Source organism: Stegodyphus dumicola, chromosome 4, assembly GCF_044657685.1.
Source record: "Stegodyphus dumicola isolate Sdum_Otavi_A_Nest chromosome 4, ASM4465768v1".
In the NCBI taxonomy this organism is placed as follows: Eukaryota; Metazoa; Arthropoda; class Arachnida; order Araneae; family Eresidae; genus Stegodyphus; species Stegodyphus dumicola.
Genome location: NC_140771.1, coordinates 74,271,866 through 74,295,278, shown reverse-complemented (window position 1 = coordinate 74,295,278; position 23,413 = coordinate 74,271,866). Strand labels below are relative to the sequence as shown.

At 36.2% G+C, this 23,413-nt stretch overlaps 2 protein-coding genes across 3 annotated transcripts in view; both read right to left on the bottom strand.

Moving 5' to 3' along the window:
• LOC118203759 (N-acetylgalactosamine-6-sulfatase-like) overlaps positions 1–3,304 on the bottom strand; it is a 76,674-nt gene extending 73,370 nt beyond the window's left edge. Inside the window, exon 1 of one of the 2 annotated variants that reach the window (XM_085815093.1) lies at positions 3,092–3,304. In XM_085815093.1, the coding sequence (XP_085671219.1) occupies positions 3,092–3,193 (102 nt within the window). In that variant the 5' untranslated portion in view covers positions 3,194–3,304. The remainder of the gene's footprint in view (positions 1–3,091) is intronic. The other variant, XM_085815092.1, reaches the window with a different exon arrangement.
• Positions 3,305–21,649: 18,345 nt separating this feature from the next.
• On the bottom strand, positions 21,650–22,213 carry LOC146997578 (thymidine kinase 2, mitochondrial-like). Its single transcript, XM_085814350.1, has one exon. It carries the CDS (start codon positions 22,211–22,213, stop codon positions 21,650–21,652), a length of 564 nt encoding a protein of 187 aa, XP_085670476.1.
• Between the last annotated feature and the right edge of the window lie 1,200 nt (positions 22,214–23,413).

The window sequence follows — 23,413 nt, the reverse complement described above, 5'->3', positions numbered from 1 at the left end:
CATATTCGCAGCCGTAAAGGTCTTACGCGCATGTGTCAAAGTGACGCATGCGCAGAAAGTTTGTAGCTTTGAGGTCCGGATTATGGGTGTCCGAATTAACGACTTTTGACTGTAGTTGTAATTCTATTAAAATGAATTTACTCATAAGCATACTGAAAATGGAATTATTAAAATGGAATAATGAAAAGCAAAAGTGCAACCAACAAACTAAGAGATTATCATCACTGACCAGGAATTAGTTGACTTTTCAAGGGGAACAAACTAACTTCTGATCAATTAACAATAATTAATATATGAATAAGTGTTTTGCCTTTTCCTCAAGTACAAATCAAGACTAAAAAAGCTGTTTAGTAATATAAGAGTTAAAATTATTCAAATTGCTAGTTAAGAATCAGTAAGAAATTGGCAGTACTGTCAAACTTTAAACACAATCTTTAAATTAAAACATATAATTCTTATAACAGTGAGTTTTATTTTCTTACTTGAGTAAACTACTTCCCAACACTTTCACCTTTGATCACATTAAAACAATGCAAACTTTGTTAAAATAATTAAACAAGGAAGAACATGCAAAAAAATATATTCTCACAAGACTAAACTGAAAAATTAAGAATGTATGAAAAAAGAAAATTTACATAATATACATTAAAGGTCAGAAAATGAATTTAATTAACTCAAGTGTTTGCTAGCTGTGAAACTGATACAATGTCCGTTACTTTCTTCGTACTCAGAATGGAATCTGGAATTCGGACTCAGACAGAGAATGGAGGGAAAGAGAGAGAGAGTAGGCTAGGAGGGGACCTATTTGATGATATTTTTAGAATGCGAGAAAAAGAAGTAATGAGTTATTTGATGACAATAATTACTTAGTTTGTTGGTTGCACTTATGCTTTTAATTAGTCCATTTTAAGTATGCTAATTATACTAATGAGTAAATTCATTTCAACATAATTCTAATGAATTATAGAAATTTTTTTTAAGCAACAAGATCCCAAAACCATTTCTGCACAAAATGCTGCTGCAAAACTAATTGGTTGATCTTTACATTACGGTAACTGGTAGTTTGGCGACATTTTGGAGGCGATAAAGGTTACTACCTGGGACTTTGGTAATAATGTGAGCAGTACTGAGTTCCGATTACGCATTATTTTGTGTGGGGGAAATGAGAGATCATGGGATATGTCATGTGATATTAATGGACGAATTACGGTTCTTTAATCGGAAAAGGGCGGAAATCGGGAAAAAATCTGGAAATTTTGTATTTGGCTTTATTCTGTGTTGTGTGAAATAGTGTTTGTGAATTTTTGGATCCCATGGCCGTGAGTAAATTGAATTCGAAATGGGTATTTAGTGGTATTGAAAAGGATAGTAAGAAATGTTTTTTAAGGTTGTGTGAGAGAGAAATAAACATGTTTTATTATGTTATTTATTTTACCTGGTATCTTGCTTTGAAAGATAAGTATGATTTTAAAGATTCTGAAAGAGAATGAAGAAAAGTGTATCCGCCATGTAATGAAGATTCTGAAGGAGATTAGGTAAGTTAGTATTTTTAATTATTTTTATGCATTGTTGGAAATGTAAGGTGGAAAGGAATTTGGTATTATTGGGAAAATTGTTATTAGCAATGATTTAGTTTAAAGTAATTAGGATTGTAAGGTAATTTTTATTAATTGAATGTATGTGCTCATGTATAAGTGGTGTTTTTGAATTTAATTATATTTTAATGAAATGATAGTTATTTTGTGAATTTTATACTTGTAGGAATTTGGTGTATGTTTAAGTTGAAATAAATGTGCATGGAAATAATTTAAATATTTGATAATAAATATTTGTAATGCTTCATGTATGAATTCGTTGGTGACGTGTATAATGTAATAGATGATTTAGAGGTAAAAGTTTTTGGATATTTTATTTATTTTATATGTGGAAATGTTCATATTTGTAAAGGGTAAATACTTTTTCGCGATCATGTAATTTCATATATGTTCTTTTTACCGGGTTTAAAGATTGAGAAAATTGTCATGTATTTTTGTGAAATTTTTTTAATTTATGAGATAAAAGCAGTGTACATGGATATAGTGAAGAGTGTGCGCAATGCCATTTTTGTGCAATTCTGGGATGTTTTTTTAAGTAAAAATAAGTCGGCGTGTAACATGGTTTATGTGTATGTGTTATTTTGAAAAACGCGTAAGGTGTATGGTATTGTGCACTTTTTCCGAATTTTGCAGTGAATATTTGTCATGATTAAGCAGTTTTGTTTGATAAAATTTCTAGCATAAGTGTAATTCGGCTAGTAGATTGTTGGAAGAAGTGTTCAGTAGATAAGAAGAAAAGAAACATGTCTTTACTTCGTGAAGACAAAATGGCGGCGGGGAAAAAAAATAGAGGGTTGCTGTAGGGGAGTTGGTCGCCAAATTTTCGCCAAAAAATCGCCAAGTTACCGTAATGTAAAGATCAACCAACTAATTAATTTTGGACCAAAAAAGTAATAAATCCTGAACCAACCTACAAAGATAAGAAAGAAACCAAATGAATAGTTTACAAAATTTCTTTTGATTTAAAAACACTGAATTAAAAAAAAAAAATTCATTTAAAAGCTTTAAAAAATTTAGAAATAGCAAGCATTTTCTCTTTCATGCCTTTCTTGGGCTGGTTCGGGATTTATTTTTTTGGCTATAACATTAAAATTATGTATGTATAAATTTATATTTAGGCTTATATGCTGAACAGTAATTAATTAGAAAGTTATTATTCATTATTGAGTTTTCATTCCAATATACCACTTCGTAAATCCAAACACCTTACAATTTCATTGAACATTACATAATTTAGTCTAGACTAATAAGCACAGACTACATTCTTAAATTTAGGTATTCATGGCCAAATCTAGCAAGTATTTATCACATTAACAATTCTGCGTTTGTTAATTAAAGATAACCTTAAAAATATACACGAAATAATTTTACTTTATTATACCCAGTTGCACACACAGAAACAAATAACAATTTTTGAAATAAACATTAAAAATAAATAACGAAATAAAAGGTCACAAAATAATGTTAAGCTAATGTATAAAATAAAATCAGCATACATCATCCATTAACATTATTATAATATTCGGCAAGGTTTTAGCTTCATTTTGGACTATAAAAATATGAAAAACTACAACACAGAAAACAGAGAAAAAATTCATCTTAAAAAATTAAGCAATTCCTTTTGCAGATGTCATTAGCCTTTTACAAACCAAATACATTTCACGCGAATGATAGCTGATAATACAAGTCACATTTCTTCTTGTAAACATAAACAAAAGCCACTGTTGCCATTATTTCATTTATTATAGTATCTAAGGTTGTCATTGAAGCCAGAGCGCCATTTTTGAAATAAATATGTGCATTTTTAATATGTAAAGAGAAAGGATAAGGTAAAGTTTCATTACGCATTGGAGTGAACAAGCTCTATCTTCAGTGTAAACAACAGTAATTTTGTCGAAAATGTAACATGCACTTCCTGCTCAACATCTAGAGTAAACAGTTAAAAAGTGCTGGATAAATAACCAGATTATTTTTTTGTTCAAAAATGCTGAAAAATGTAGTACTCATAAATGAGATTTTGTAGTTCAATGGTCTTTTAATCTATTTAAAAAATGAAACTGAAATTTCAGATTTGCAGATTATGATGTACTAATTTCAGATTACGATGTATTAATGGTTACATCTAAACTCCGGACTATCAGCGCCACCCCATCTAAACTCCGAACTATCAGCACCATTACATCTAAATTCGAGAATAATCCTGCAAAAGAACGTAGTTAGAACTCTGAACCCGAACTTGAATGACTGTTAGATGGAGAGCGCGTAATTTTTCTGTAACCTAATAATTGTATATAAAATGTATCTAAATGTAATATCTTTATTTATACAGAAGTGTCAGTCTTTATGAAAAAGCTTGGAATTATTTAGATATTTCATCGAATAAGAATTTGGAATGGAACAAGCTCGGCTCCCGGGTGAAAGAAAAGGTAAGAGATTTCTTTTTACCTTTTAGATTTCTATTGAGAGATACAACATATATTTTTGGCATCCCTGCCGGGACGCCCGAGCTAAGAATAAGAATTTAAATTAGAAAATAAAGATTAAGAATACAATTATTGATTATTTTTTGAATTTTTGAACTGTTAAGGACATGTCTGAAGAGATTTTAAATAAATTAAAAAAGAAGCGTGCAGCTCTCCGAACATCAGTAACGAAATCGCTTAAAGACTTGGAATCGCAGCTTTCGGAAATTGATCCAAAAATTCATGATTTGGAAGAAAATTTAGAAATATTAAAGAATAATTTCGGATCGCTTAAAAGTGTCGATACAGAATTAGAACCTCTTTTTAAAGTCGAAGAATTTGATGCTGAATTCCAAAAATCTGAAGAATATCGTCAAAAGGTCGTTAAATGCAGTTTCCGTACCTCCAAAAGAATCGACAAATTAAAACGCAAATCTACTGAAACGGTGGTAAATAACCAGTTCAGTACTGACAGTCAAAGCGAACCAAAACATAACGAGTCTGTTCGAATTAAATTACCTAAGTTAACTTTAACGAAATTCTACGGAGATATAAACAACTGGCTAACCTTTTGGAACAGTTTCGAGTCTGCCATTCATAAAAATGATTCATTAGATAAAATAGACAAATTTAATTATTTGAAAGCTCATTTAGGTGGTTCTGCTTTAAATACAGTCGAAGGATTACCGATTACTGCTGCATAAGTCAATATGCTGCTAAAACGTTGAAATTAGAAAAGATAGGAACTGAAAGAATTAAACATGGGTTGTTTGGGGGTGTAGAAGTTTCGGAAGGTCATAATCGTTATCAAATAGATTTAACTAGTTTAGATGAAAAGTACAGGTGTAAAATCGAAGTCCTAGACCAGAGGAAAATTTGTTCGTCACTACCTAAGATCAAAGACGAAAAGTTAATTAAAGTACTGGAAAAAAGTGGAATCCTTATCAACGACAATCATGCGAATGGAAATCTGTCTGTTTCAAGAAAATCCGGAAGAGATTCATATGCTGTTAGGAGCGGACACCGGAGCACAATTGTTCACTGAAAGAATTGAACATTTTGCGGGGGATTACGTAGCCTTTGAGACCAAGTTAGGCTGGACTTTAATGGGCAAGATTAAAGAGAATGCGAATACGTCGAGTTCCCTGTCCGTTCTTTCTTTATCCTTACATGTTTCCGATACAAATTTGTCCAATCTTTGGCGTTTAGACACCTTGGGGATTTCAAGCGAGGAAAACAAAACGAAAAGAGTCTTGGAAGTAGAAACTCGAAAACAATTCTTAAAAAGTGTAAAACGGGATAGCTCAGGGAGATATGAAGTAATCTTACCCTTTATTTTAGATAAATCCGTCTTATCCAGTAACCGTACTATGGCAGAAAGACACCTCGTCAAAACCGAAAGTAAACTAATTAACACACGCAGAAGAAAAGATTACGAAGAAATATTTGATGAGTGGGAAGCGAAGGACATTATTGAGGTAGTAACTGAGGAAAAGGAGGAAGGAGTGCACTACTTATCACACAGACCTGTAATAAAAGAGTCTAGTGAAACTACAAAGATACGGCCTGTTTTCAAGGCATCTGCGCGTTCTAAGAATTCACCCTCTCTCAAAGATTGTTCGAGTAAAGGACCAAATTTAATAGAAATTATTCCACTTATATTGAATCGTTTTCGAAAATATCGCATAGGAGTGTCATCGGATATCGAAAAGGCCTTTTGTCTAATCAAAATAGCAGAAAAGGATAGAGATTTTTTAAGGTTTCTATGGTTCGATAATCAACATAAGTTTAAAATTTACAGACATAACCGAGTTGTTTTTGGACTCAGATCAAGTCCGTTTCTGCTAGCCGCTACACTTAGTCACCTTTTGACTACAGTCCCAGAAAAGTTTGTAGAAACTTCTAATATTTTGAAGGATTCATTTTACCTCGATAATTCGTTAATTAGCTTAAATTAAGTAGATGAAGCCGAAAATTTCGTTCAAGAAGCAAGATTGATTTTGGCTTCAGGGCATTTCAATTTGAGATGTTGGCGATCAAATTTTCGCATTGACATGATCGATGAGATAGAGAGCAAGGCGAAAGTTGTCGCAGTATTAGGCTTAGTATGGGATTCAGAAAAAGATTGTTTGAGTTGCAAGATCGAAGAAACATTTAACTTGAGGGAACCTATTACCAGAAGAAAAGTTTTGTCAATTACTCAGAAAATTTTTGATCCCATTGGCTTTACTGCACCGATAACTGTAATTCCTAAACTAATTTTGCAAGAAACCTGGAACCAGAAGATTAAGTGGGATGAAGGTCTTCCTCTTCCCCTAAGTGAGCAGTTTGGGACTTGGTTGAACCAATTGCTTCTGCTATTTCAGATTGAAATTCCTCGTTGGTTAAATATTGATTACGAAAACGAAGATACCGCAGTGCTCCATGTTTTTTCGGATGCTAGTAAAAGAGCCTATGCCACATGTGCATTTTTAAGAGCTGAAACCATCGAAGGTGTAAAGGTTCAGTTACTAAGCGCGAGAAGTCGAATATCCCCTATTAAGGAACTTACGATTCCACGGCTTGAACTTCTTTCCTGTCTGATAGGTGCCAGGCTTGCCAAAACAATTCTATCAGATTTGAAACTTAAGAATTGTAGAACAATGTTCTGGAGTGATTCTTCTACAGCTTTGGGGTGGATAAGAAGGGATCAGGCATGGGGTACGTTTGTTCATAATCGAGTACAAGAAATAAGATCGCTTACCAGAATATCTGACTGGAGGCATGTACCTGGAAGTTTAAACCCAGCGGATCTCCCATCGAGAGAATGTACAGTCGGTCACAAAAGTATTCAAACACCGGTATCCTATCAGAAAATGACAAGATGGCGTTTCTCTCTCTCTCTCTCTCTGTCGTGTTATTACATCCTAGGTTTTCTTCTCCCCCCATCTTGGAAAAAAATGGTCACGATCTCTCTTTGAATGGGGGGTGCCATTTTGAGAAAAAGCAGACGACCCCATCTTGGAGAATGAACATGACCGCTCTACACACCCTTTCTCTCTCTCTTTGAATTGGGAAGCCATTTTGGGAAAAAGCAGACGACACTATCTTGGAGAACGGAAATGAACGCCCCTCCCTCTCTCTTTGAAATGGGAAGCCATTTTGGGACAGGGTTCGTACGGTCCTTAAAAGTCCTTAATTTTTTCAAAAATGATTTTTGGTCCTTAAAAGTCCTTAATTTTGGCCAAAATGAATAAACGGTCCTTAATTTTGCTCATTTGACATTTCTTATCATTTCTAATGATTGCCATTCTCAGTGTGAATTGCGATTTCTCATGAATATGGAATTAAAATTACACGGCTCTTAACCAATCTGTTGGCGGATTTGCGTTGCAAACAAAAAAAAAAAAAAAAAAAAAAAAAAAAAAAAAATTAGCTACCCGAACGAAAGTATCGGTGTCTGATTGGCTATTCACCCAATCTTTCGAAACAGGCGTTATCCATAAATTTAGGCGGATTGTGACGAAAGCGTGAAGCCGGAATTTCTTTAAGAGGCGAAAGTGATGATGAAGGTGCTCGAGAAAGAAAAAAGGGGGGGGGAATCTGAAAATATTTGCTAAAATTAGAGCAGTTCCAACCTGGAAGGTCACAACCCTTCCGACGCCAATAGGAACGAGATGCCTGGAAAGTACATTTTCAATAAACTGTGTCCTCATCAAGCTGATTACAAAGACTGGATATTGATGGATGACAATCCTTATAAAGCTAAATGTGGTCTTTGTCTGAAACAAATTGAAATTTCTAGAATGGGAGAGTCAGCGCTGAAAATTCACATGAAAATTAAGTTTCGTTTTATCATTTCAATTTGTTTTTACACGGTTTTGCTTAGCTTAATTTCTGTGTGTGTTTCAATTAAGCCATAAATTAATTTTTTATCACCTTCTACGGTGTTTATTCTCTTTTGCACATACTATATGTATGGGATATCGGGATTCTGAGTTTATTTCTGCAGATGGTCTGTTATCGATTTCGCGGGAAATCTGTTGGCTCCATTTCGATTTTAGGTCGCCAAGGGCAAATTCGGTAACGCTAGTCGAGAAAGAGTGAAGTTCGGAAATACGTTTTGAAGCTTCAATAGACAATTAAGTATTTGGTTTAATCCCATGCTGTTAATAGTAATGCATTATTTTTGCTAATGGCGATACAATTATTATTTGAAAACAACTAACTAATTAAAAATTTTTAAATATTTTTAAAGCTGAAAGCAACTAATTGAAACTAATTTTCCTGAATTAACTAGACGCAAAACTAACTTTCATGAATTACTAAAGTTATTGGGTAGAAGTTTAACTGAAAATATACATTCCATATTATATATATATATATATATATCTATAATACGGAATATATATATATATATATTTATACAGTACAAAGTCCGAGGTCTGGACTCGTCGGGACTTCGGCGATCCCAGATTTGAGATTTTTCCGGATATTAGATCATTTTAAATCTACTAAGATGGCACGTAGAAATTATAAAATTGAAAATATGAAATCGTGATTTATGAAATAATGAAGCATTTATGATTTAAAGGGTATGAAAATTTACAAAAGAGCTTAATATTTATATGTTTACTTTATTAAACATTTCTTTCAATGTGAGTTGTTTGATTTGTTTTCTCTGCTAATACTTTAGACTAATACTATAGACATATAATTTCTTGTTCAGTTATTAAGTTGTTCAAGTCCTGTAATTGCTGTGTCGAAAATTCCGAATAACTTGTCAATCAAACTTTTTTCTCGTTCAATAACCTCTCTGTTACTTTCTTCACTATCGGTAGCTGTATATTCTAGATTTAGAACCATACTCCGTTATTTGATTGATATTGGGGCATTGTCATCGCAATGAAAAACTTCTGTTTAACTTCCCTAAATTCTGCCGCCTTGTGCGGCCATGCAAGCTCTGATGCTGGTTCTGGCTTTATGTGAATAAATCAGTTAATCTTAATTAAAATAGCACTAAATATAATCGTTTGTCCTATGAGTATAATTAACAAAATCTATTTTTAGCATAAGGAAAGAAATTTCTGTTAAATCTCCTTTGTCAACATTTTAGCGCATTAAAACTTAAATCTGTAATCGGATAATACTCTGTTATTTGGCGTCGCTGCATGAGTCATCACTCAAGTTGTCATCCGTTGATAAACATGCGGTGATGAAAGCAAAATACAATAAATAATGATTCGCGATTTCGGCATCAAGGATATAAAATATTAGTTGGTGTAAAATTAACAAATATTTATTTCTTCAATAATGAGATATTTTATTTAGCGCCAAACTGAGATTAAGAATCGGGATTTCCGGCATCTTTTTTTTATGATGAGGAAAAAAATCTAATGCGCATGCGTAAAGCATACCCCTTCCCTCCAAAAAAGCCCTAAAAATTGGTTGGTGATGGCTTTGAGATCCGGATTTTAGATCATTCCAGATATTGGATGTCCGGATCTCGGACTTTGTACTGTATATATATATAGTAAAAAATGTATATCTTCAGTATACATTTCTTGTTTTATATATATATATATATATATACATACATTATATACATATATATGCGATACTTAATTTTACTAATGCCTTGCATGCGCCCATTTTAGGTGCAAAACATCTCTCCCTTCTCAACTGCAGAGTTTCTTCTAACAGTATCATGAATTTTGTCAAGTTAGAAGAACCATCTACTTCAGGAAAAGATGTAACTGCTAATTCAACATCAATAAGTGTAGAAAATAATAAAATTAATTCTTTTCTTTTCAAATCTGAAGGTACAGATGCAGAAATATTGTGGGCTTTTAAGTGCATCAAAAGCCACTATTCTTTTAAATCGTGCGATGATATTGGGCCGTTATGCACACAAATCAAAAGAAGTAACTGGAAATTCATGTGAGGTACTGGCATCACGAAAATAAGGTCAAAACTCAGTACCTTACTTCTGCATTTATAGGGCATGCAACAAGTGAAATTATTTTATCCAAATATTATGAATGTGTTGAAAAACTAGACTTGTCATAACTCTTAGAAATATCGATGGATGGTCCTGCAGTAAACTGGAAATGTTATGATTTATTGCAACAGGACTTGACAAAGGAATATAACATTCAATGCTTGACATTAGGGACATGCGGTTTACACATTCTTAACAATGCTTTCAAGCATGGGATGTCATCCACTGGCTGGGACGTTACATCATTCTTATCCTCCTTATATTGGATTTTTAAAGATTCTCCTGCAAGACATGAAGATTTTTTAAGTAAATCTGGCTTAAAAAGGCTACCTGTGAAGTTCTGCTTTTACTGATGGTTGCAAAATGTCCCAGCAGTTGAAAGAGCCGTTGAAATATGGGATGACTTGCTACTGTACATTAAAAAAGTTGAAATGGGGAAGTTTAAAAAAACTCATCGAAATCCTTCTCAAATATTTTGGAGGCAACTAAAGATAAAACATTTCTTATAAAATTAAATTTTTTTCTCTCTCTGTCGAAAATATTATTGCCTTTCCTTGAATATTATCAAAGTGATAAACCACTTATTTCCTTTTTTGCTGAAGATATCTTAAAACTTGTAAATGGTTGCCTTCAGCACTTTAAAATTTTAAAACTAGAATATTCAAAAATAAGCAGAAAATCTTTATAAATTTAATTTTTATGATCCAAATTGTTATAATGATAAAAGTAAAGTTTATTTGGGATTCATTGCTGAGCAGTTAATGAATGATAAATGCCGCAAGAAGGACATTTCACAAGCTGAAAGTTTTGTATTGAAACAAGAAGGTCAACAATGTGTCTTAACAATGGTACAACACTTAATGTCTAAATGTCCAATAAATTATTCTCTTATTCGAAATGCATCTTGTATAGACCCGCGATTGATGGTTAAAAGTCCAGAAAAAGCCCAGAACAAAATGAAAATAGTTCTAACGGTATTAATGCGGAATAAACGTGTTTTACAAGATGATTGTGATGAAATTCTGCTGAAGTTTGGAGAGTTTCTAGACAAAGTAGTTAAGACAAATTTACATGAATTTTCTACTTTTGATCCTCAAAATCTTTCTCTTGACACATTTCTCACTTCTTATTTTCATGATTTTCAAAATATGGAAAATAGTGAAAATGATTCTTATCTTGTCACATGGACAGGCTTCTGTGGAAAGGGGCTTCTCTGTAAATAAAGAAATTGAAATTTAAGTGACTCATCATACATTTTTCAACGCACAGTATTTGATTACATAAAATTTTCTGGAGGTGTTCTTAATATCGAAATCAATAAAGAAATGAGATCAGCAGCAGCTTCTGCAAGGTCTAAATATATGCAGTATTTAGAAGAACAAAAATCTTTAACTACATTTGAAAATTCAAAGAGGAAAAGAAATATTATTGAGGAAGAAATTGATTATATGAAGCAGAAGAAAAAAATTCTTCAAAGGGACATTAAAGATATTAATGAAGAAGTAGATGCTTTAGCAGATGAAGCTGAGACCAGCAGGAACATTGATTTGTTTATCAAAGCAAATGAACTTAGAAGAATAGTTAAAGAAAAGGAAATAGACATAAATAAATTAGATGTTAAAATAGCTGAAAAGATTTCAGATTTAAAAAAAGCACAAATGTTTTGTATCTTTTATTGTACAGTTTATTATTCTAGTATCTTTCAAAAAACCAAGGAAATAAATTGTATGTTTACAAATCAGTTATTTTAATCTGCAAAATATTCTTACATTGTGATTATAATAATAGTTGACTGTGTTTAAATAAATATCAAATAATTTAAATAATAATCATTAAATCTCTAAAATAGTGACTGTTATTAGTGTAAAATACACTTATACAGGTTTTTCAAGAAATTATGTTCCTAATTTAATGTTATCTACTTCATAACTTGTAGGGAGTTAGTTTAATTTTCAAAATTGTTTTATGGTAAGTATTAAATTGAATTTAATAATAGTGCATAATACACACTTCTGTTAGTTTCTTAAAGTGAAATTACAAGCATGAAGTCGATTGTATGGATAATTGCTTTATTCTATTCGGGTTTTTTTTTTTTTTTGTTTGCTGATAGGTCCTTAATTTTTTCTTTGATGGTCCTTAAAAGGCCCTAAAAGTCCTTAATTTTCATGTAAGGAAATGTGTACGAACCCTGTGGGACCCTCTATTCTTGGGGAGGAGAAACTGAAGTCTGCACCCCACTGTCTCTGAATGCGGAAAGCCATTTTGGGAAAAGCGGACCCTCTTCTTCTGATCTTGGAGAACTGAAAATGAACGCTCTACACGATCTCTCTTTGAACTCAGAAGGTATTTTGGGACTTTCTAATGTTGGAAAACTGAAATGAACGCTCTACGCCTTCTCTCTCTCTTTGAGATGAGTAGCCATTTTTGAGGATACTCCACCCCCATCCTAACCTTGGAAAACTGAAATGAACGCCCTACACCTCCTCTCTCTCTGAAATGGGTAGCCATTTGAAAACTCCCTAACTTTGGAAAAAACAGAAATGAACGCACTACACCATCTCTCTTTGAAAATGGGGTGCCATTTTGAGACCTCCCTTCCCTAAACTTGGAAAAAAACTGAAATGAACGCTCTACACTCTCTCTCTTTGGACATGGGTAGCCCTTTGGGGATCCTCTCCTCTTGGTAGAAAAAGAACTGAAGTGAAGGCTCTACACAATCTCTCTTTGAAAATAGGGTCACATTTTGAGATCTCCCTCCCCTAAACTTGGAAAAAAACTGAAATGAACGCTCTACACTCTCTCTCTTTGGACATGGGTAGCCCTTTGGGGACCCTCTCCTCTTGGTAGAAAAAGAACTGAAGCGAAGGCTCTACACAATCTCTCTTGGAATGGGATCCATATTTCGAGAAACGTGGAGCACCTCATGCTGAAAAACTGAAGTGGAGCGCCAAGATTGGAATCTATATAATATTTTTTTATTGATATCATGACCCTCCTCCAATTTGTTAAAAAAATTGTTTTTTGTTTTGGTTTTTATCCCATTTCCGATGTGATTTCAGAAATGCAATTCCATAACAGTTTAATTTCATTCGAGGTTAACTGATCTAAACAGTCTTTGACACACCCATCCGTATGATTATTTTCTTCTTCCCTTTCCATCAAACTTTGTAAGTCCATATAATCATTCCATACGGGAAGGACTGGATCCTCGCAAGGCTCTCTTGAAATACTTTGAGTCTCTTTGGGATGAGTGGAGGGATCTAGGATGTCTGGACCCGGCTGCGATTCTGCCTCCATGATTTCTGGACCCGTTGGAACTTGTGGACCCGGCTAAAATTCTACCTCTACGATTTCTGGACCGTTTGGAACTTGTGGACCGGGTTGTGATTCTGCCTCCATGATTTCTGGACCCGTTAGAACTTGTGGAGCCGGCTGAAATTCTACCTCTACGATGTCGGGACTCGTTGAAGCTTGTGGACCCGTCTGACATTCTACCTCTACGATGTCGGGACAGGTTGGAGAAGAAGAAGAAGAAGAAGAGGATCTGAGGAGTCCGAAAGAGGCTGCTTGTTTGAACAAGTCGGGGAAGAAGAAGAAGCTTCTGGGTTCTGGAGCGGATCTTGCACGCCAGGTAGGTTCCGGTAAGTCGACCGTTTTTTAAGAGGTAATTTTTTTTCTTCCTCCTCATCTTCAATCGTGATGACTTCAGTTTCATTCCGTTGCCGGGTCGATTTTGTTTCGGGCCATGACAGTTTGGTCCAGCTCCTCTTATCATCTAAGGAAAGGATGGGTAAAGGTGGCGGGGGTTCTCCTCTTCTTTAAACACCATCGGCGATTGGAAAGGAATCTCCTTTTTCAATTGTTTCCAAAGCGTCCACGAGCACCGATCGACGAGAAAGAGGCTCTTCTGGGTCGTGACGATGAGATATTGCGTTTTCGGGGGAACGACAAAGTTTTGGAAAGGTCTTAGGATATATTTCTTATATTTCATCCTATCGGTAACCGCTTTCCTTCAGATTGGGGGACGATGATTCGTAATAGGCGAGAGGAGCGGCTGTGGTCTGAACAATATGAACTTCGTCCTCAGCCGTCGTTCTCACTCCAAACGTAAAGTATCGTTTCGTGAGAAAAATATTCTTCCACCGAAAACTCGTGCGCCGGTCTGTTTGAATGGGCCGTCTCAAAGCTCGATCCATCCGGTTCCAAGAGAAGGGAGATTCTTCTTTCGTTTGTTGCGATTCGAATAAATTTCTGTATATATTCTGAACGAGCAGGTTGGAGGATTCGACATCTTGGTTGAAAGAAACGATCGCTTGATGAGCTGGTAAATGCGGAATAAATGTCGCACAATGACACGCCAAAACGATTTTCAGGTTGGCGATTTGCTTTAGCGTCTTCAAATCCTCCCCGTTCCAAATCCGTTGAGTCGGAAAAACATCTAACAGCGACATGGCTCCCAATGGAAAGAAATGATCTCACCCAGTACTCTCGCCCTTTATATATATATATACACACACAGACACATAGAGGCTCTATGACGTCCGTTTTATTTGTTTGCTTTTTGTTTCTCTCTTTCCTTTCCAAGAAATCTTATCTCCATGACCTGTTTTTTTTTAAAGATGAGTGGGTGGGAATGAGGAAGTGAAAATAATAATTTATTTTAAAAAACTAACCAACCATGACCTTCCTTTTCTACAGTCACCCTTTCCATCCCAAGGACGTCCAGAGATAGAGGAAGAAGGGAGAGGAGGGAGGAAAGGTCACACTCTCTTTCTCTCTATAAATAAAAGTGGAGAGCCCAAAAGTCGTATTTTTGTCCAAGTGGATCATGAGGAGGCATCCCCAGCTCACCACGTGTATTCCTTTCAAATATAAATATGTTGACCTTTCCTTTTATATCATCCAAGGAGTCGTTTACTTAAAAGCCTCCGATTTTTCAAAATGTGCGGGTTATCATACCCGCACATCATACCGCACATTTGGGGAGCTGTCAAAAGATGCGGGACGAATTTTTGTCCGACGAAAACCTGTTGATGGCTCGTGACATTCCACTTTCGATGCACAAATTATGTTAATGAAACGAGCCAAATATTTTTACACGTCCAACTTTCTAACCGTCTCGCAAATGAATAGGATTATGGATCGTCTTGAGAAGACGAAGGGGATTCTCGTTCATTTTATTGAATGGTTGCACAGATGTCTGCACGAACCTCTCTCGATCGAGAGGACTGGAAAGAATGCCTATTATATTCTTCTCGAGGACTCTCCTCCTTCGTCTCATCTTAAGCAGGCCACGACTTTTGAAAAAATCCTCGAGCAAGAAAAAATAGAATGGTGGAACAACTGTAAGGATCTTAAGTTTTACTAACGTTTATTTTATTTTAAATCTTTACTATCACTTCTTATTTTCTACTTCCGGCCAGAATTATAACCGTTAAGGTTTTTATGCAAAGTTTGTCTGGCGAACGCCAAGTATTTAAGTTGTGGCCTTTTGCCAAGCGAGAGAGAGGAAGCAGTGAGTCAAAGCAGGCCGCTTACCTTAGAAGTTACGCAGTTGCTGTTTGCCTTCCAGGCCAGAGGTTTTAATCCTCGTGATAAATTAAACGTATTGTAGTGTTCACAGTCTCTGTGCTACATACGCTTCCTGTTATTATAAGGCCAATCTTCCACGTGTATTATTCTAAAGTTAATTTAGAGTTTAGTTTTATTTTTATACTTTTACGTTAGACCCCAAGTGGCGGGTCAGTGTATTCCGAAGTACGGAAGTTATTGTATATAGAGAAAAATAAAGGGTATACCCTTCGTCTGTATCCTGTCTACTTACCACAATTAGTGAACATAGCTTTAGTAAGCTCTCTGTTCCGAGTCAGGTCCTTGTATGTTCCCGAAGAAGGTTAGAAGGAACATTGACCCTAATACAACTACCCCATCCCTCTTCCCGAGAATCAGGAGGAACCTGTTCAGAAGATAAAGAAGAAACTTTTCCAAAAGCCTATCCTCATCCTCCTCGACGATGAAGATGACGAGAAGCCTGTTCAGATTCCTCTCCGTTTGTCAAAACCCGTCGAGGATGAAAAACTCTCCCTTTCTCAAGACCCCTCGAGAAGGAGAGATCTCTCCCATTGTCAAACCTCCTCGAAGATGAAAAACCTCTTCCTTTCTCAAGACCCCTCGACAAGGAGGGACCTCTTCCTTTGTCAAACCTCCTCGAAGATGAAAAACCTCTCCATTTATCAAGACCCCTCGAGAAAGAGGGACCTCTCGAAAATGAGGGACCTCTCGATTTGTCAAGACCCCTCAGGGATAAGGGAACCGAAACTCCTCTCCCTTTCTCAAGACTCCTCGAGGAGGAGGAGGAGGAGAGACCGCTCCATGTCTCAAGACAGGACCCACCTATATCTCTTGAGGATCCTATTGAAAAACAATCTATCAACGATCCTCAGAAAAGATCTTCGGAGGAGACTAGACTTCCATGTAGAAAACGACTCTGTCACAATCATCATTATAATAATATACCCACCCCCTCTCAACAACAGAATCCTACAACATTTGCAGATAAATGCATTCAAACCAATCCCTTTATAGTAACCCTTTTGATTGGAGAACCCGTGCAATAGCCTCGAAAAATGAGATTCTAGACTGTTTCTATGACCAGAATGTTAAGCCAATAGTTAGGTCTAGCTCAGAATTTTCTTTTTAAAAGAAAATAATCCAAAGACCATTCGTAAATATAAATGGTAAAGTCTCGAGTCGGCTGGAAAAAAATTTTCAGAGCTGAGAAAAAATTCTCCAACTCAAAAAAAACCTTTTGTTAATTTTTATCATGTCTTAGACATGATAAAAATTAACGACCCCTACCCTTTTCGTCTGGGAAGGTTGTCTCACTCTTTTGAAAAACAAATCGTGATTCATTCTTGAATTGATTGCCATTAGAAAGGATGAGTCATGGTGTATTTTTTGAAAGGGTGAGACATCCTTCCCAGACAAAAAGGGGAGTCGGTTATTTTTATCATATCTTTTAGACATGATAAAAATTAAGAAAATTTTTTTTATCTAACTTTCAGCCAGAGAAATTTTTTCCGGCTCTGAGAAATTTTTCCCACTCGACTCGATGGATAAAACATCACCGTTTCTTAAGAAAGATTTCTCCCTGATCTATTATTTCAGAATTCCAACTTTCGCACCATCTGTGCTGTTGAAGAAGTAACGTATATATGTATTTTTAATGAGTTCTGTCAAGATTGAATTGTGCAGGATCGACCTTGCGAATTTCTTCTCTGTGTCTTTAAATAATAATGATACCGAACCGCTTTTTGTAGAGCGCAATGGAAAAAACCATTTGTATGGTTAGGACAATTCATGCGTTCGATCCCATTGTATTTGAGAATCTCTTCCGTCGATCCCGAAATGCAATAAATGGATCTTTGCAACCATTTCTCTAAAAACCGCCCTTTCGTTTCTCCTCGCACCCAAATCACGTAAAAGGGTTCCGTCAACATCGTTAACGCCCATGGAAAATAACTGTACGGAATTTCTCCTTTGTACCACGACAAGCCGTGATAATAATCACTCGCCCACACAGCGGTTCGTTTTTCTTTTTCGGTGAGCATTTTCCATTGAAACGGGGGTTTAAAAACAAATACCCCTCGAGAAGTACCGTCCAATGTGACGTAAGCCAATTCTTTCACAATAAAGGCTCCTTGAGAATCGTAGAAACCTTCAAAGTCGAGCACGAGTTCCATGTTTTTTGTTTCTTCTTCTTTCCAAGGTGACCTTTATTATTATGATGATGGATGTGTATTGAGATACGCACGATATTATTCAAAAAATATACGAATGTGACCTTTCCTAGAATTCATACGACCTGTCACGTGCAACCTTCTCTCTATATAAAAGAGGAGATGGCGAGAGAACGCTATCCTCTTTTTCCTTCAGGACACACACAGCGAGAGAGAGAGAATTTTGTTTTTTCAATTGAAGAAGATGGACATTTTGAGTGCCAAACCTCTCAAAGGTTCCTACATTGTTCTAGACATGGAATACTTTCTCTGTCATGATCCAAAGACGGGAGATATATGTTTCATCTTTAAAGAACTGGGCTACATCACTTGCGATTTAACCTTATGCGGATCCATGATTTTTCTCCCTCCTGTCCATTACGATGACTTATCGTCCCGCAATCAAGCTGTGGTCAACCAGACTACAAGTAACCGACACGGCCTGCAATGGACAGAGGGTGGCCTTTCCTACGAGCATCTCCCTACGATCCGAAAATGCTGACCGAAAATGTGGAGGCGATCTACGTCAAAGAATACGATAAAGCCGAATTTTTCAGCAAGCTCTGCCAGCGATCCGTTTACGAGTTTTACATCCCGGTGAAAACCGAGTGGCGATACAAGTCGAAATGCAGGCGACACAAATTTTTTTAAAAGATGATTCATTGTGCCGAGAACAAGGTGAGAAATTTTCGATACCATTTGATGGAGGGCAGTTAGGTTCTCCGGAAACTACATTGTTCCCCTCCGAGAGCAAAGCCGTCGAAGATGAAGAGGAGGCGGATGAGGAGGAGGAGGATGAACTTTCTAATGATAATAATAATAATAATAATAATAAATGTTTAAGTTGGGACGCTTTAGAGACACAAGAATATTGGTCTCAACCCTTATCTCACCTAGACCTAAAAGAGAATCCTCAAATGTACTCTTTGTGGTCCTCTTCTAAAATTTGGTCTTGGAGAGAGATCCCTTGAATGTTCATGAATGGAATGGTATCCGAATCCTTAGAGAAAAAATAAAAAAAAAAGTTCCTTTTTTTGTAATGTGTTGATTTCTTTCCCATCCCATTTCTTTTCCATAACTCCACCCAAATCGACGAGAAGAAGATAATCTTCCAAGTTACACAAGACGTAGAAAGATTTCACAACGATTTATGAATCACACTCTACCACATGATATATATATATATAGAGAGAGAGAGACCCTCTGTTCTCTAGCCAATACGTCAAGACTTCCCTAAACTAAGAGAGACCATGAGTACCGAGGAAACCTTAGCAGAGCAAGTGGAAAGACTTTCAAAGAGATTAGAAGAGTTAAGACGGAATAGATTTACAGTTCCACCGACTAAAGAGGAAACTATCATCGATTTCAACAAACCGCTGTACTTTCATCCCCTACCCCAAAGAACGAGACGAGTGGACTCGCCGTTGAACAGTTCCAATGAGAAACAGAACGTCACTTATTTGAATAGCCAATTTCAACACATGAATATTTCATAATATTTTTTTGTTATTTTTCCCTAAAGCGTAGGGAAAGCGGATCAGTAGTTTTTCCCTGTCCGTCGTCGGAAAAGATTGGGAAGAAAAATCTTTCTGAGCTCTCTCAGAAAAATTCTCTAACCTTTAAAAAAAAATTTTTGTTAATTTTTATCATGTCTTTAGACATGATAAAAATTAACTCTACCCCCTCCCTTTTGTCTGGGAATGTTGTCTCACACTTTCTAAAAATAGACCATCACTCATCCTTTTCTAAAGAATAGAATTCCAAGAATGGGATCTGGTCTATTTTTAGAAACGGTGAGACCCCATTCCCAGACAAAAGGAAGGCCGTTAATTTTTATCCTATCTAAAGACACGATAAAAATTAACTAAAAGTTTTTTTTTATTTGAGCCAGAGAAATTTTTTTCTCGGCTCTCAGAAATTTTTCCCTGCCGACTCGATCAACAAGACGTCACCATTTTTTTAAAAAAAAAATGAACTCTCCCTGATCTCTTTAAATATTCCAAGTTTTGCTTCCGTTCAGTCTGTCGTGGTGTATGGGAACAGACTCTTGTCCATCGTTTGGAAATATTGGGGAAAATGTGCCCGACATCATCAAAGGAGGAAATATTTCCATTGTGCCGAAAACAAAGTGCGCGACTATCGGTGGCACATTACGGAAGGGGATTTTCATATCAATCACGTCTATACAGACGGAACGGAGAAGGAGGAGAGGATCCAGGAGGAAGCAGACAATCCTTTGCAAGCTTTTGATAAGGCCTACGATCAGTTAGAGAAGAATCCGTCCCCGAAAGCGTATGATGAGCTCCTCCAGAAATGGGATAATCTGTCCTGTTTCCAAGTGATGGAACATCCGGATGACCATACGCCTTTCCATTTGATGGGCTCTCCTTCGTCGTCGTCGTCGTCGACTTCCTCCAATAGCTCGAGGAAGACGGAGGGTTGGGGAGACGTACCTGAAAATTTTTCCCATTACGATCCAGCAGCCTGTTGGGACGAACCTCCCAAAGAATCTCCTGAGACGCAAAATATCTTCAGAGGATCCAAAGACAAAATCCACTGAGACTATGTCAGAGTGTTGGGACGATGAACTGATGACCCATGCTCTAAAATCCACTGAGACTATATCAGAGTGTTGGGACGATGAACTGACGACCCATGCTCCAAAATCCACTGAGACTACGTCAGAGTGTTGGGACGATGAACTGATGACCCATGCTCCAAAATCCACTGAGACTATGTAAGAGTGTTGGGACGATGAAACAGAAAAGACGACAGAGAATTGGGATGACCGTTCTCAAAAGTATTTGAATTGATATATATGAAATCAGGAAAAAAAAAACGATTTTTAGAAATAAGTAGGAAAAGGTTCTCCGCTTTCCCTATATTTATGGAAATGGACTAAGAAGAGAGAAAGAGACGAATCAGGAGACCAAAAAAAATGGGTCTTGGAAGGAATGAGTGCAAATGCATTCGATTCCTTAGGAGACCCATTTTTTAGGGTCCCACTCTCGTCCAATCTTGGAAAAGAACTTTGTCCTATTTTTCTAGGTCAATTCAAAAAGAAATCCATCTATAAATTTTCTAAAAAAAAAAGATCCTTCACCTCTTGACGGTCCAAAGTCGGGAATCTTGGAAAAAGTCATCCAATCTCCATCCAGTCAAGCTTCTCTGTAGAAAATCTAGTAGGTGCATCTGCATTCTTGAACACCCGGCAGTTATTATTGGACGCGAACCGTCGCATGCTGAAATAGTTAACAGTGAGCCCATTCTTAAAAAACGGTGATGTTTTATTCATCAACTCGAGTGGAAAAAAATTTCTGAGAGCCGGAAAAAAATTTCTCTGGCTGAAAGTTAGATATGAAAAAAAAGAACTTTTTTTTTAATTTTATCATGTCTTTTAGACATGATAAAAATTAATGACCCCCCTTTTTGCCTGGGAATGATGTCTCACCCTTTCGAAAAACAGACCGTGATTCATTCTTTAAATAATAGGAAGTAGAAAGAAATCGATTAAGGAAATTCCATTCTTAAAAACAGTCTTCTCTTGTGGATTAACTGTAGAAAAAAAAATTACCCCCTCTTTTCGTCTGAAAATGATGTCTCAAATTTTTTGAAAAAACAAGCCGTGACTCTATCTTTCTTATATTGGGTGCAATTAAAAAAATAAATTACCCCCCTCCTTTTCGTCCGAAAATGATGTCTCACAATTTCGAAAAATTGAAAACATCAATTTCAGACGAAAAGGGGGTTAATTTTTTTTTCACAGTGTGTTGACATTTTTCATCTTCGAATATCGTCAATATTCTAGATGTGACTTGTAAGCGACCCGTTTAATTACAGGATGAAACTAGAGAGTGACTGTAAAATTTTCCGAATATCCTTTTCCGTTTCATCTATACTTCTGTGTGCATCAACAAGGTAAACACTTTTTTCTTTAAGTAAAGTTTTTTTATATTGATTTTCTAATTTGTTGAGATATTCTAATGTAATATAATGTTCCTCGGATTTATTTCTCAATTTTACTCGTTTGTATGCCTCCAAGCTATCGATTTGTAAATAAATATAATAATCCACATCGTACGTAAGGGATTTATATAACTCATCGTAAACGTCCATGGTCGGTTTATCAAATATCAATTCGCTAAAGATGTGTCTCGATGTCCAGGGACAACGTTCAAGGATAAGACCAGGTATATCTTTAAACTTTTCTTTCTGATCAAACTGAGATAATAAAACTTGAAATTGAAAAGCCTTCTGGTATTTTTGAGGTTCATCATAGAAATGAGATAAAAGCGTAAATTTTTCAATGGGTTCTTCAAAACAGGGATAATTGCTTTTTAAACGTTTCATGATACTGGATTTACCAGCTCCAATTAAACCATCTATACACACAATCATTTGCTTCATATATTTTTTTTTTGGGGGGTACGGGTAAATCTAAAAAGCGAGAGTACCGTTCTTGCTACTAAATGTAAACGTTTGGCTCACTTATTCCAGTAGTAGAGGGTTTAAATAGGCAGGCGAGAGTCCATTCTAGAAAGAAATAAATCCTATCTTGTCCATCGAGTTGGCTGGGAAAAAACTCTGAGGGCTGGAAGAAAATTTTTGAATAAAAAAAAAATACCCCCCTTTTCGTCTGAAATTGATGTCTTCAATTTTTCGAAATTGTGAGACATCATTTTCGGACGAAAGAGGGGGTAATTTATTTTTCTAATTGCATCCAATGTAAGATAAGAGTCACGGTTTGTTTTTTTTAGACATGATAAAAATTAAAAAGTTTTTTTTTTTTTTTTTTTTTTTTCATACTTAACTTTGAGCCGCAGAAATTTTTTTCCGGCTCTCGGAAATTTTTCCCCACCGACTCGATTCGGTGTGAATAAAACTTCACCGTTTTTTAAGAATGCTATTTCCTGGATCGATTTCAACCTATCGAGTTCCGCTTGAGTTCCGGCCGTGCTGTGGGCCCACCTGGATACAAGTTTTCCCCTTCTGGAATAGAATTTCCGTCAAGGTCCTTTTCCCCTTTTTGCATTTTTCATGTCATTTCATTTGTATTGCAATATACTGAAAACAGGCGTTTGAGTTGGTTTCTAGACTCTTACTATACAAATTCCACCGTCTATATAGAAATGATGTCATCGTTGAGTCCAAACAGAGTCGTCCCCGGACCATCTTGATGACCGAATGTGTATCGAAATATTCTGAAAATGGGCCTGAGGACCGGTTTCTAGACGATTCCTCTACAAGTTCGGCCGCATCCAGAAAAACAAAAATACATAATTTCTTTTTGGGTTGACAGGAGAGGATAAATTTCTTTTCTCTCTCTCTCTCTCCCAAGATTGGAGGAGAGAGTGGCCCAAAAAAATGGGTCTCGGAAGGAATCGAATGCATCTTGAAATGCACTCGTTCCTTCCAAGACCCATTTTTTGGTCTCCTGATTCAACTCTCCAGCCTATGAAATAGGGAAAGCGGAGAACGTTTCCCCTTCCTTAAGCGACTGGAGACCATAGCGCACCACCATCATCATCATCATCCTTCTCATACTTTTCAACTAAGGCTTGTTGCCTCTGGATGATTTTGGGGAGGTGATGGATCCCG

Excerpts from the sequence above, each read along its gene's own strand:
- LOC146997578 (XM_085814350.1), bottom strand. The coding sequence starts at position 22,213 with ATGATTGTGTGTATAGATGGTTTAATTGGAGCTGGTAAATCCAGTATC.